The following is a 14826-nucleotide window of genomic DNA, read 5'->3' as shown; positions in this document are numbered from 1 at the left end:
AGTGTGACTGCCAACCACCCCGCACCCTGGCTTTGCACCAGCCTCGCACCATCTTAAGACCTGACTCTCGCCTGCCACGGAAGATGTCCTTTGGGAAGGAATGCATCTTACAACAGTGCCCCATATAGGTCAGAATCTACCAGAAATCGATAGTTAACTGCCTAATTAAGTAAAAATGTGTGAATTGGCTTTAACACTGCGTAGCGGCTGTCTCCGGGGCCCTGCACTCTCTCCTGACACGATGCGGGATGGTGAAATTTACTTCACGCGCACTGGCAAGCAGGTACCAGATAAAAAGTAAAACAAGTTACCAATTTGTATATAGCACGATAAATGATAATTCTACTTGGTATTGGACCTACGTATGATGGAAAAAGTAAAACTGGTCGCAGTTGTCGCTCATGAAGGTGTAAAGTGGAGTGTGTGGTGGCGGTTGGCATAAGGGCAGGCGGGAAGAAGGGAAGCCCTCGACGCGGTAAACAGCAACTTAGCCTTATGAACTTCTATCCAGAATTGGGCAGTTAAGAGACAGTGGAGAGCTCATCCTCACGTCAAATGTCACAAGGATGCTGCTGTGTTGCGATGCGTGCTTCCTCTCTCCCTCTCAAGTCACGTGTGTGCGTATGTATGTATGTATGTATGTTCGCTTCAGAGAGAGAGAGGAGGGAAGGGCGAGAAGGGAGGGAGAACAGCCGGATGGAGGACCTACGCGTATATGAATGAGACTGGCGTAACCCGCTCTCCCTGTGTCCTCCCATTGACTGACGCACACGCAGGGCGACACGTATCGAACTGCTTCATTTTTTTCTTCTTTCCCCACAGCAAGCATGGGAACAAATGAGCGGGCACCTTGTGAAGGCTGCAATAATGACTGGTGTGTGTATCGACCGTGGAAAGTGAAGGACTGGCAGAGAAAATATCATCGACCTTGTTGCGTCATCATTCATTATACATCTTTCTCCCCCCCTTCTCGCATCATGAGAATCGCGACACTTGTATAAAAAAGAAGAAAAAAAAAAAGAAAATAGAAGGGGAGGGAGGATGAAGTAGCAATCTCTCTCTCTCTCTCTCTCTCTCTCTCTCTCTCAGGTTGATGAACCCGTTAGGTGACACCTCCGTGGCTATAAGGGCGATTTTCCCTCTGAATATGTTGGAACTAAAACTCTTGTGCGTAAGTGAACCCGTGACCTCAAAACCACAGTCGATACACATCACTGACTTTTTCAGGGCGCTTTTTCAACAGGAGGCCATAAGCGATGGGATTACGCAGCGGTGTCTCGCAATACCTCACGCAAATCGCGCGTCCTCCCAGGTCCTGTGTCACTTTCTTGGTCTCCTCGCCGATTACATACGTCACTAGTACCCTGATGACTGATCATCGTGCCCTTCCAGGTGCCCAGAAGCTCTAGGAGAGATTATATGCACAGTAACTTGGTCCAAACAGAGATACACCTGCTAGCGGTGGCAAGATGCGGCGCGCGGGTACCGTACCTGGGTGTCTGGTGTCGGCTGTCGGTATTGCCATATGACGGATCTACATTTCTGAGGCGATAACGTTCTTAAGCTTTCAGATATGCAGTGGAGTGTGCTTCTTGTGTGTTGCTACATGCCACGCGACCTCGTGATCAGCGTTTTCCTTGTTCGGGCCTCAAGTCTGAGCAGGAACCCGCGTTCGTCCGTGCTGTTTCGCACTGAAATATTGAGAATGTGTTCCTTACGCATGGGGCTCCCTGCCTCTCCCCCTTATGTTGTTCTGTTTACAAAATTGCCGTCAGTGTAAATGGAAATGTGCTGGAGATGCATAAAATATGTAAAAGAGAGGGGTGCTAATGAGCGATGCTGAGGAAAATGTTTGTTAATTGTGCGGGCTAATTAGGAAGGCTGTTCGATAGGCCGGCCTTGTCTTACAAAAGGAGAGCCTTGCCTACACAGCCCTGCCTGCCTGCCCTTCCCTCCCTCCCGCACACCAAGGAAAACAGAACCGCCCTCTCTCCTCTCCCCGTCCCTTCTCTCCCCCCCCCCCCTTCCCCCCCCTCTCTCTCTCTCTCTCTCTCTCTCTCTCTCTCTCTCTCTCTCTCTCTCTCTCTCTCTCTCTCTCTCTCGATGTTGCAAATTATTATGTAATGTATGTTTGAGAATGAACATTAAAATTAAGAAAAGAAACTATGTTTTCATTCGTTTATTTTTGCACATCATTGTCACCACCAATGCTGTTGTTGTCTACGGCTGGTAAGACATAATTGTGGGATTTCCACGTACGGTTGATCTGTAATGTTCTGTACCATACCATAAAATGTTACAAGTATCAAGAAGAAAAATTATACTGACAAAGATGCCCAATACATTTGGTGTTTGTATGTATTATGCATACACCTACACGATACTTGTATATGATATACAGAACGGCAAGTTTACATTGTCAGCTACTACTGTAATTCTTGAACCATTTTGCCTAGTTTTCAAACCTAACCATTGAAATGACCGCCATCGAGCCACCCGTACACATAAAAAAAAGAATATATATATATATATATATATATATATATATATATATATATATATATATATATATATATATATATATATATATATATATATATATATATATATATATATATATATATATATATACGAGTATATACATCCCCCCCACACACACAATAATGAAAAAAAAAAAACACGCATTCGGCGAAGCTATTCACATCCAGCACTGTAGGTTGGGGTCAGGGTGTGGGTTAAGCGCTGCCTGTTTTCCCAGGTTGGTCGCTTCCCAGGGGACACGTGGCAGGTGATTCTTCTTAGGGCGAGGTCACCTGCGCCTCGTCTTTCGAGAGAGTTTAGCTTTTTATTTTTATCATTTATTTTCTTTAAGTAATTGATGTATTTCCTACTTATATTCCTTCAAAATACCTTATAACTATTATTAAACATAATTTCCCACCTGGTGTGAATTAACAAAAGTATCATGTCAAGACGAGGTCACTGCCTCACCGGGGTCTGGGTCAAGCTGGATGGGTGAGTGTTGCCCTTCGCGATGAGCTTAACATTTTTTATAATTAAGTAAATGGTATTTCCCACTAGTATTCCTTCAGATTACATCCTAAATGTATTTATACATAACATAGTTGCCCGCCTCAAAACAACTGTAAAAATTAATGAGAATAACATTTTCGTAGCAACACTGTACAGTATTCATTCCACGTTTCTTTATTGTTGCATTGTATAATGACTACTTTTCGTACGGTATTATAATATCTACGTGAAAATTATATTTATTGTTTCTCAATTTTATTTTTAGCGTCTTTTAGATGTACTAGAAAATCACATTAGTTACTTAACGTAGTTTAGGAAAAGTGGCAGTGCTGTACCCACACCCTGACTTCACCTTGTCCTCCAGATTAGTCTGGTTTTACTATACTACTACTACTACTACTACTACTACTACTACTGCTACTACTACCACCACCACCACCACTACTACTACTACTACTACTACTACTACTACTGCTACTACTGATAGCACTACAGCAGATAGGTCATGCTATCCTATTGTGAGCATACACTTACACTACTACATTTTACACATTATATTACCTCTATGTTCACGGGGACAACAAACATGATACTGTACTGGCCTATTGCTGATCTACTGCAGCCGCTGAGTTCCCGTGATCCAGGGAATCACCACAAATCCCCTGTCAATAGTTAGCCAGACCTGCACGCTGCTCCGCCCGCAGAAAGCGACGCAGCACGCCACAGGAGACAGCCTCGCCGGAGTTGGCATTGTGTTCGTCTACAGTTCTGCTTCAATACCATAGTTCTTTTGTTTTGTAATATAGTATTTGACCACTTATTACTACTACTACTACTACTACTACTACTACTACTACTACTACTACTACTACTACAGCTACTACTACTACTACTACTACTACTACTACTGCTACTACTACTACTACTGCTACTACCACAGCTACTACTACTACTACTACTACTACTACTACTACTACTACTACTACTAAAACTAGAATTGCTGCTGATAGTGCGTGATTTCCCCCATCATGTACTATGTGTAAATAGACGCGTTGCTCTGAGCTTCGTGACTCAGGAGTGGGTTGCCACGTGGGCGACACCTACGCTGGAGCTTTTGAGTTTGCCGATGATCTCAACGATCTGACGTAAAGATGATAAATATTTGTGTTAGCCATGCTACCAGATATGATATTATACATAATGATAATAAATGCAAGACTAGTTTTTCCTGCTAAGAATAGAGTGAGTACTGTTCCATTAAAATTAATTCCATTAAAATTAATGATAAAAGTATCGAGGTTGTGGAATCAATTGTAAGAACATCTTGGAAATATTTTAAGTAATAATATTTTTAAGTGCGACACCTCTAAATGTGGGACAGATTTTTTATAGGCAGTGTAATTTCTTTTGATCTCGTTTTAAGGGTGATCTGTCCAACATAATAAGTCATTTATCTTTTAAATATTTTTCCAGTTTTTATGGTAGCCAATTTGTGTGATGCCAGATGGTGGCGCCGCGCCGAGCGAGGTGGGTCGCGGTGCGGGGCGTGTGGAAGGTACCCCGCTTGGTGAATAAATATAACATGGACTGTAATGTTGTGAACATGGTTTGGGAGGAGTTACGTGACGAACAGCAAGATGAGAATCAGACTGATGCACTGGATTGTGAACTATGCTGGATAAAAATAGTACTATATTTTCTGCCAATGAAATCAAGATAAATAATTCACTATGTACTGAGTGAACTTGTGGTTACTATATACTGTATTGCCTTTGCATACTTTTTAATGTTTTATAATTGTACTTATGTGTTTAATGATACTACTGTACATTCTCCAGTTTGAATAAAGAATACGGAACGGAACTACCGGTGTTAGTACTTGTAATAGTAATAATACCGGTGTTAGTACTTGTAATAGTAATACTACCGGTATTAGTACTTGTAATAGTAATACTACCGGTGCTAGCACTTGTAATAGTAATACTGCCGGTGCTAGTACTTATATTTGTAATACTACCGGTGCTAGTACTTGTAATAGTAATACTGCCGGTGCTAGTACTTATAATAGTAATACTGCCGGTGCTAGTACTTGCAATAGTAATATTGCCGGTGCTAGTATTTATAATAATAATACTGCCAGTGCTAGCACTTGTGACAGTAATACTGCTGGTGTCACATCATCAACGGCAACAAGGCCGAGAGAGAGAGAGAGAGAGAGAGAGAGAGAGAGAGAGAGAGAGAGAGAGATCACTATAAGTATTACTATTATGACAGTTGCGGCTGAGGCAACGTACCGTATACCGTCATTTCTTCTTCTTCTACTACTACTACTACTACTACTACTACTACTACTACTACTACAAGCAACAACAATGATAAAGATTACGGCTTTAATGGTAAGGATGTTATTCGTGGAAGGGAGGAGGTGGCGGTGCTGGTGTACCGCGCCTTTAGACAGTAACGACTCTGTCAACATGACATCTTGGTGCGAAAGACTCCTACCTCCAATATAAAGGCAGGGACTCGCCACTCACTTCCCTCACACCCTTCACCTCACCACAACCTACACCAGCTCTACCACAGCATCTCCCGGTGAGGTAGATTCTTTGCCAACTTAGCCATCAGTGTGGTGTGTGCCGCGAAAGAGTAACGTTTAAATTCCTGCTCCCGCGTCTCCCGAGCAGGATGATGAAGATGCTGTACGCCCTACTGGTGGCGGCGGCGGTGGCAGCAGGTGTAGTCTTGGCCTCCGAGCTCTCGCACAGGGATGAGAGAAGTAAGTGTAACTAATTTACTTATTACTTTTCGCTGTTATTTACGCATTCTTAATCGTATTACTGGGATTTTTTTTTTTCCAATGTACAAAACAATTTAATGATTATTTAGTGACAAATGAAGTAGCATTAGCGCACGGTACATATTGGCTTCATTAACCTTTCCTCAAAATTAACAGTAATAATTTGATAAATGTGATAGGCGAGGCTATAGGCTCTTTCTCTTTCTTTCCTTTTTATCTATTATTATTTTTCTCAACCAGTTCTTTTTGCGTCCAATCCCTTGGTGTGTGATGGAGACGCGGAACGTCAAGGGGCGTGTCTCCCCTACTTCAGATGTGACAGCTACGGGGGCGTGGTGGAGGGAACCTGCAGGGTGGTGGGCCAGTGCTGTGTGGGTGAGTGTGAGGCGAGGGATTACTACAACTACTACTAGTACTTCTATTACTGTTGCTGCTATACATAATCTTTGACTGTGATAATTTTCCTATGAACCTATCTACTTATCTACCTACACACAAACGCACACACACACACACACACACACACACACACACACACACACACACACACACACACACACACACACACACACACACACACACACACACCAAACAATGTAATTTACTCGCAACTCACGGGCGTTTCTTTCCCTCGCCAGTGGAAAGGTCGTGTGGGCAGACGTCCGAGGCGAGAATCACCTATTTCACCAGCAAACAATACATGATCTCCGACACGACCTGCAGCGTCACCATCTCTCCCTCCAGCAGTATTGCCGCCAGTGACATCTGTCAGGTGAGAGAGAGAGAGAGAGAGAGAGAGAGAGAGAGAGAGAGAGAGAGAGAGAGAGAGAGAGAGAGAGAGAGAGAGAGAGAGAGAGAGAGAGGACCGCATTCTTCAAACATTGTGACACCTTATGAAGAATACAATACTGGACATTATTTGTGACTTCAAGATTGTTTTCAAAATTCCAGTGATAGTTTAATAATGATTCTCTACCAATGATAAGAGAGAGAGAGAGAGAGAGAGAGAGAGAGAGAGAGAGAGAGAGAGAGAGAGAGAGAGAGAGAGAGAGAGAGAGAGAGAGAAAATAAAAGAAAAAAAATAAAAGAAAAACACGTACCCAAGAACCTGATAAATATCTCTGTGAAACAATCTTGATGAGAAAAATATGGGACCACAGAGCTTTGACATTCTTATCTCCACCTTCCCCCTCTTCCCTCGCTACTCCTGCCCACTCCCACCGCCACCACCATCGCCACCACCACAGCTACACGTGACTCTTGAGAAGATGACGCTAACTGAGCCCAACCCAGACGGGAAGTGTGACGAGCAGTACCTGGAGGTTAGGGGAGGCAAGGAGAATTCCTTCAAGGTCTGCGGCATCGGGAACAACCAGACCTGTGAGTGTTCTTGCTGGGGTGTGTTACGGGGGGGAGTGTTAGTGTACGATAGTTACTAAGAGGAGTGTTAGTGTACGATAGTTACTGGGGGAATGTTAATGCACGATAGTTACGGGGGAAGTGTTAGTGTACGATAGTTACTGGGGTGTTACTGGAATGTTATTGGGACAGAATTAGGGGAGTATTATTGCAAGAGCTACTGGGAAAGTGTTACTGGCCGAAAGTTATGGGGGGTGTTACTCGGGGAGTGTTACTGGGGGAGTGTTGCTGGGGGGTGTGTTGCTCGAGAAGTGATACTAGGGGAGTGTTGCTGGGGGGTGTGTTGCTCAGGAAGTGTTACTGGGGGGAGTGTTGCTGGGGGGGTGTTGCTCAGGAAGTGTTACTGGGGTGTTTTACTGGGAAGTACAATAGGGAAAACAGTACTGGGAGAGGATTACTGGAGAGTGTTACAGGGGATATATTTACAAGGGAAGAGTTAATTTAGTAAACATTTCTGATGGAAGTGATGCACAGGACCATTGCTATACCTTGGGAGTGTTGTACTGGGGCTGCTATTGAGGCGAGGCAAGAGATAACAAGGAGTTTTGTAGCATTAGGTATACATCTTTATGACTGTCTATTGAGCGCCCACCAACCGATCACCAGTTAGTCGTGTTAATGAAGGGACCGAGGACATACATCTGGCGAAGGAGATGGTGATCGAAGAAACTTTATGGTCAGATTATTTAATAAACTTTTTCCCTTCTACTCATAACATGCAAGGACAATCTCCATGCGAGTTTCTAAATAAATGCTGCATTTTCTGCTTATGTACATATTTCTTCAAGGAATAGTTTGCTTGATAACGCCTGTCTTAAATCATTGGAATAAATCTTAAAACTGTAGATACTTGCATTGGTGTTCTGTTTCCCTTTCTCTATCGTTCTTATTTAATTTTCTGTTCTTCAGTAGCCTGCTTTTGGTTACCAGACTCATAAATTGATAAAGCCACGCTTCCCTCCGCAGTGGTAGTAGACGTGGAGGGGATGGAGGGTCCCTTCAAGGTGTCAGTGACGACTTTGAAAGAAAACCTAAACAGTGATTGGCAAGTGAAGGTGGTACAGGTGCCATGTAACTCCGATGATTTAGGTGAGTAGTAGAAGTGAGACGTAGTAGTAGTAGTAGTAGTAGTAGTAGTAGTTGATTAATATAAGAGCAGTAATATAATACGTAGTAGCAGTGTGAGAGTAGTGTAACAGTAATGTAGTAACAATTTAGTAGCAAAGTAGCGCCCATACTTGTGCACTCCTGATAAACTTATCGGAAAACCAATGGCTTCAGTGTATTCAAATTATCGAGAGCGGTGGTTCTGATTTCTCAGCTAAATGTGAGAGTCAGAAGCTGATTTGGTAAAATGATATGACGTACATTGAAGGAATTTTTTAAATTTATCTTTGCATGTGCCAAGATTATGGAGTTTCTTGGAATTACGGATGTTAGATATCGTAACATGAAAGCAAAGAACATCTCTACTATATAGACGACAAGGATGACCACAGGTTGAACACTTTTAATTAATTTTGTCTCTTTTTCTTTCCCTTCTACGTTCCCTCCGTTTCTGACGACGACCAGCGCCCAACGGCTGCCATCATTACGTTACGGGTATCACAGGGGAAGTAAAGTCCTTCAACTACGACACAAAGGAGTCCTCTAGGAAACATGACAACGACATGCCTGGTGAGCTATACGACCTCCCTCATCCCACCTTGTTGTCATAGTTAGAAACATTCTAACATTTCATTGGAGGTCTGGTTTCCAAAGAAAAACACCTAGATTCAATAGTTTTCTTCATTAAGTACATGAGACATTCAAACATTTAATTGGAAGTCTAGTTTCCAAAGAGAAACCTTTAAATACAGCCGTGTTCTTCAGGAAATATAAATGTTCCTCACCGTCGTGCACCTTGCTTAACCTTGTAGGGAGCCGCCACCTGCAGGAGTCGTACACGATCTGCGTGCGCGCTGAGGAGGGATACTGCGGTGTCAAATGGACATCCCCAAGTGGTCCCACCGAGGACAAATACACCTTCACTCTCACAGGCAACCTCGCTCCTGGGGTCATAGATCCAGTGTTTGGTGAGCTATAACGGTTACTCCCGTTTACTTCGTTTTCTCTTTATACATCACATTTTTAATTCACTATGATTTTGATGGTAGGCAAAATAAAATAAATGCCCACTTGCTTTTTTTTTTTTTTTCTAACTACATTGTGTTCATATTTTCCCATAAATTAAATGGCAAACCTAAAATAGGACTGTTACCCTCTTCAACTACATTTTCTGTGGTTATATCACGAACACACTTTGCCACTGTTTTAATGGTAAGCTTAAGTAACCGAGACAGAAGGCATACACATACTGAACTGCCCGTTTATCACTAGCATATAACGGATTTACTGAATATACACATCGAAACCTGGGAGGGATAAACTGTGATGATTTGCATGCCGACGAAACCTGTGTCCACACGATCAAAGAGCAATGATATGCAGGCAAAACAGCAACAAATCATAGCTAAACACACACTTCTCTACTTTTAACCACATCCCACGAAAAAAAAAAAAAGACGACAGTTTATCACACACCTTTGTCCTAACTTTGCAGGGTCAAGTTTGAACGAGGACTGTGCATTCACCGATTATCTCCTCATTACGGATGCCAACATAGTGGATGAGGAGGAAACCGTTGCTGTGCTCTGTGGATCTCTTTTCCCCTCCCCTGGCCTATACAGTAAGTGTTCACTCCTTACCACGCCCCCACCACACCAAGCCAAACCAAGCCAAGCCACGCTGCAGCCTAGGGACATTGCTATTTCCCCTTAATCTCTTCTCTTTCTTCTTTTTGGGGACGACGTGTTCTAATTCTCCGTGAAAAAGTGGTGGCCAAATTTATCCCTTAAGTCTGGCTGTAACTCACCGTCCGGCTGCTGGTTTGGGGAAGGGCTGGTGGTGGTGGTGGTGGTGGGTGAGGAAGCAAGAGGGAGCAAGAGAGGGAGGAGGAGGAGGAGGAGGAGGAGGAGGTAAAGGAGGAAGTGCAATTAACTTGATAGCAAACCTAATAATAATATAACAACACCAACTAGGGAGTAAAAATAAAAACAAAGAAATTATGATACTACTACTACTACTATTACTACTACTACTACTACTACTACTACTACTACTACTACTAACAACAACAACAACAACAACAACAACAGCAACAGCAACAAATAAATAAATAAAAGAAAATAACAATAACAATACTAGCACATTCCCGTTAAAGAGGGTCACACACACAAAGCAAAAATGAATAACAAGATCACCTTCACTTTTATCTGTCTTTATCATGCGTATCACCTGCACATGACAGATCCTCACCTCTAATGCCCCATCACCTTACCTCCCTGAATCTGTGCACGTACGTAGTTGCACTTTTTTAAATACACTGATGTCCTGCAGAAAACTTAATATACCACCACTGAACTCACATTTGTAATTCAGCGCAAGATTCCATGCAGTTTACACCACTAATTCCCAAACTACGAGGGGGAGGCGCGGGGCGAAGGGAGGGAGGGAGAGAGAAATATCAATGTTGGGAGGGCGTAAAGGGGGTAGAGTGTGTGTGCGAGGCGCTTGCTAACAATTAAAATTCTTGTTCAAAAATATGATAATAAGGAAAATTATTTGCTATAACTCTCTCTCTCTCTCTCTCTCTCTCTCTCTCTCTCTCTCTCTCTCTCTCTCTCTCTCTCTCTCTCTCTCTCTCTCTCTCTCTCTCTCTCTCTCTCTCTCTCTCTCTCTTAGTATTTGATTTCCACTTGCATTGACTCGCAAAGGAAAATTTATTATTATCAGTCAGCTCATCCTAACTGGTACTAAAACACACGATGCAAAAATTAAAAGCCAATCAAAATTATGAGATGGGATAGCCAGAGGAGTGACTGAAAATATAAAAAATCGTAACAATGAAAAGGAAAAGAAGCAGTGGGGTTGAGGTGTCACGTGAGAGCAAATCAATGAATATATATATAAAAAGATGGAGAACTACTGCTGTAAAGGGCAATGTGATCTGTGCTCGAGTAAAAGGGGAGATGGAAAAGATAATAGATAGAATATTCTTCTCTGTTTCCTGATTTCTTTTTAATATGGCTGGAACTTTCATCTCTCTCTCTCTCTCTCTCTCTCTCTCTCTCTCTCTCTCTCTCTCTCTCTCTCTCTCTCTCTCTCTCTCTTTCTCTCTCTCTCAAGTCACCAGGACCTGATGAAATATATCCCAGAGTACTGAAGGAATGTAAAAAGATTATTAGTGAGCCGTTAGTTTCTGTCTTTAGGAAATCACTGGAGTCGGGTGAGGTACCAGTAATGTGGAGGCAGGCTAATGTAGTACCCATCTTTAAGAAAGGGGATAAAACTTTAGCGTCTAATTATAGACCTGTCAGCTTAACTTCAGTTGTAGGTAAAATGTTAGAGTCAATAATAGCCAGGAACATTAGGGAACATTTAGACAAACATAACTTGATAAATCAGTCACAGCATGGCTTCACGAAGGGGAAGTCTTGCCTGACAAACTTGTTAAGTTTTTACAGTAAGGTGTACGAGGCAGTAGATAATGGTGATAGTTATGATATCTTATATCTGGACTTTAGTAAAGCATTCGACAAGGTGCCCCATCAAAGGCTCCTGAGAAAGGTTAGGGCGCACGGGATAGATGGGAAGGTGTTAGGTTGGATAGGGTCATGGCTTGGTAACAGGCGACAGAGAGTGCTAATAAACGGCTCGAAATCCGAGTGGGGTCATGTCATTAGTGGGGTGCCACAGGGATCAGTATTAGGGCCATTATTATTTCTAATATATATCAATGACTTGGATAGTGGAATTAGTAGCGATGTTAGTAAATTTGCGGATGACACAAAGATAGGTAGATTAATTAGGTCAGAAGCGGATGCCATCGCCTTGCAGACAGACTTAGATAGAATGAATGAATGGACGGATAGATGGCAAATGCAATTTAATATCAATAAATGCAAAGTGCTTAGCGTAGGTAGAGGAAACCCACACAATAGGTACACATTAAACACCCAAACTCTGGTAGGTACAGGGTACGAGAAAGATTTAGGAGTTATAGTTAGCTCTGAACTCCGTCTAGGGAAACAATGCATAGAAGCCAGAAACAAGGCAAATAGGGTACTAGGATTCATTTTAGGAGTGTTAAAAGTAGAAGGCCGGAAGTAATATTAAAGTTATACTTGGCGCTGGTCAGACCTCATCTAGACTACGCTGTGCAGTTCTGGTCCCCACATTACAGGAAAGATATAGGTCTATTAGAATCAGTACAGAGGAGAATGACTAAAAGGATCCAGGGGATGAGGAGTATTCCTTACGAAGCGAGGTTGAAGCGGTTAAATTTACATTCTCTAGAGAGACGTAGGTTAAGAGGGGACCTGATAGAAGTCTTTAAGTGGTATAGGGGTTATAACAAGGGAGATGTAAGCAAAATTCTTAGGATCAGCAACCAAGGTAGAACAAGAAATAACGGGTTCAAGCTTGAAAAATTTAGGTTTAGGAAGGAGATAGGAAAAAATTGGTTCTCAAATAGAGTGGTAGATGAGTGGAACGGACTCAGTAATCATGTAGTTAGTGCCAGGACACTAGAGAGCTTTAAGAGAAGATTAGACAAGTTTATGGATGGGGATAACAGATGGAAATAGGTAGGAGTGTTTCATACAGGGACTGCCACGTGTAAGCCTGGTCGCTTCTTGCAGCTTCCCTTATTTCTTATGTTCTTATGTTCTCTCTCTTCTTCTTCTTCTTCTTCTTCTTCTTCTTCTTCTTCCTGTCTATATATATCCCTTTTCCACACCCCCTTCTGCTTTTTCTTTCTCTCTCTCTATTCTTTTCATCTCTTTCTTAGTTTCTACACATTTTCTTCACATACTCGCACATCTGCAATTTCCTTCTCCCTTTCATTCTTCCTACACTTTCTCTCTCTCTCTCTCTCTCTCTCTCTCTCTCTCTCTCTCTCTCTCTCTCTCTCTCTCTCTCTCTCTCTCTCTCTCTCTCTCTCTCGTTCTCTTTCTGTCCTTTTCAAGTACTTAAGCGTAAGCCATAATTTACACTATAATTCAACGGTCGTAATACTGAAATAGCCTAACCATAAATATCTTTCCTAGGTTTCTTTCCTTCTTTCTCACCGAATCCGTCTTGCAATACACTGAAGCCTTTTGTTGAGCACGAGGACTAGAGGCAAAAGAAGGAGATGGGAAGGGAAGAGGAAGAAATGGAGGAGGAGAAAAATACAGAAAAGAAAAGAGGGAAGATAGAAATGACTGAGAAGAAAGATCTGGGAGGATGATCTTTGGTGTTCCTCTTCCCTCATCACAGTATTATTTATTTATTGACTTATTTGTTTTACTATTTTATTTTGCGGTGGGAGAGGTAAGCTGTCTATGGTAATTATTCCTTGTGGACGTCATCTGGCCTTGTTATTGCGGCAATGTGACTCAACTAACTAGTATTTTTCCTTCAACACCTCCTGCTCCTTCTTTTGTCTTCCTCAGCTTATTTCTTCTACAACAACAACAACTACTACTACTACTACTACTTTTGAAGACGACAACTATTCCTCTCCTTCAGGCAAGTCCTTCAAGGTTCGGGTTGTGGCTAATGACCAGGAGTTTGATGAAGAAGATATAGACAACCGGGGCTTCCATCTTGCGTACGAGCAGCAGTTGTGTTGAGTGCCGCCAAGAGACACCTCCTCAATGTCCGCAGGTTTCCACAGTCCCATCGGCTCCAGCACCCAACCAGCAGTCCCACCAATCTCTAACAGCTCCAGAAACTCGTGTACAGTTCTCATCACAGCCAGTCAACAGCCACAACAGTACATTCCCCAACAGCTTCACGTGTGCCTTCAACTTAAGTCTTATTTGTCGATTCCTCTGTGTACTCTGTTCTGTTCCTTCACGTCTCATCATTAACTCACTATAGGTCATATCCCGCTCCAAACACCTTCCTGTGCCTCCTTTATCAGGTTGCCAGTCAAGTGACGTTGGCGACCATGGATCTCCACCTTCCCCTGTCATCTGCCAGTCTGACCAGGTTTACAGCTCTCCATCCAGCTCCCACTCTTCCCAGCAATGTGTGCATAAACTTAACTACCACCACCTGATTATTAGCACATCAATATGAACCCAAATCCTTATCCTATAACCAAATTCCTTTATATCTTTTTTGACTTTATTCTTATCTTCCCTCAGGTTCTTATATCCACGTCCCTGTACTTGGAAACACATCCTCCGTATCTCACTCCATCATACTTTCCCTTCATTCTGACCCATCTTCAGTCCCCTCTGCATGTTAACACCTCCCAAATCTCTCCAACTCTCCACCAACGGGCAGGTTAGCGTGTCTTGCTTTCCACACCACGCAGCGATGCCCCACATCTTCCTGCCTCCTCGTCATTCCTTTCTCTCCCCCCCCCTCTCTCTCTCTCTCTCTCATGCCTCCTCCCCCGCCTCTCTTTCTCTCTGTCCACCCATACCATCTTTCCAACCAATACCACCACCACCTCTCATTTCACAGCCGCACTCCCTCATCCC

The 14826-nt window shown here is 42.8% G+C and overlaps 2 protein-coding genes across 4 annotated transcripts in view; both read left to right on the top strand.

Moving 5' to 3' along the window:
* The window catches only part of LOC135104486 (uncharacterized), a 15081-nt gene continuing 255 nt past the window's right edge, over positions 1 to 14826 (top strand). Inside the window, exons 1-10 of one of the 3 annotated variants that reach the window (XM_064012016.1) lie at positions 1 to 283; positions 5452 to 5809; positions 6071 to 6205; positions 6469 to 6602; positions 7078 to 7210; positions 8216 to 8338; positions 8822 to 8926; positions 9169 to 9324; positions 9852 to 9977; positions 13862 to 14826. The exon at positions 13862 to 14826 is cut by the window's right edge and continues 255 nt beyond it. In XM_064012016.1, the coding sequence (XP_063868086.1) occupies positions 5719 to 5809; positions 6071 to 6205; positions 6469 to 6602; positions 7078 to 7210; positions 8216 to 8338; positions 8822 to 8926; positions 9169 to 9324; positions 9852 to 9977; positions 13862 to 13965 (1107 nt within the window). In that variant the 5' untranslated portion in view covers positions 1 to 283; positions 5452 to 5718 and the 3' untranslated portion in view covers positions 13966 to 14826. The remainder of the gene's footprint in view (positions 284 to 5451; positions 5810 to 6070; positions 6206 to 6468; positions 6603 to 7077; positions 7211 to 8215; positions 8339 to 8821; positions 8927 to 9168; positions 9325 to 9851; positions 9978 to 13861) is intronic. The other 2 variants (XM_064012018.1, XM_064012017.1) reach the window with 2 other exon arrangements.
* Positions 13990 to 14826, top strand: part of LOC135104550 (uncharacterized) — a 19094-nt gene continuing 18257 nt past the window's right edge. The window contains exons 1-3 of the mRNA XM_064012125.1: positions 13990 to 14071; positions 14259 to 14366; positions 14485 to 14525. Of these exons, the coding sequence (XP_063868195.1) occupies positions 13990 to 14071; positions 14259 to 14366; positions 14485 to 14525 (231 nt within the window). The remainder of the gene's footprint in view (positions 14072 to 14258; positions 14367 to 14484; positions 14526 to 14826) is intronic.

Source organism: Scylla paramamosain, chromosome 10, assembly GCF_035594125.1.
Source record: "Scylla paramamosain isolate STU-SP2022 chromosome 10, ASM3559412v1, whole genome shotgun sequence".
In the NCBI taxonomy this organism is placed as follows: Eukaryota; Metazoa; Arthropoda; class Malacostraca; order Decapoda; family Portunidae; genus Scylla; species Scylla paramamosain.
The sequence above is the reverse complement of the archived record's forward strand: the minus strand, read 5'-3'. Positions and strand labels throughout refer to the sequence as shown.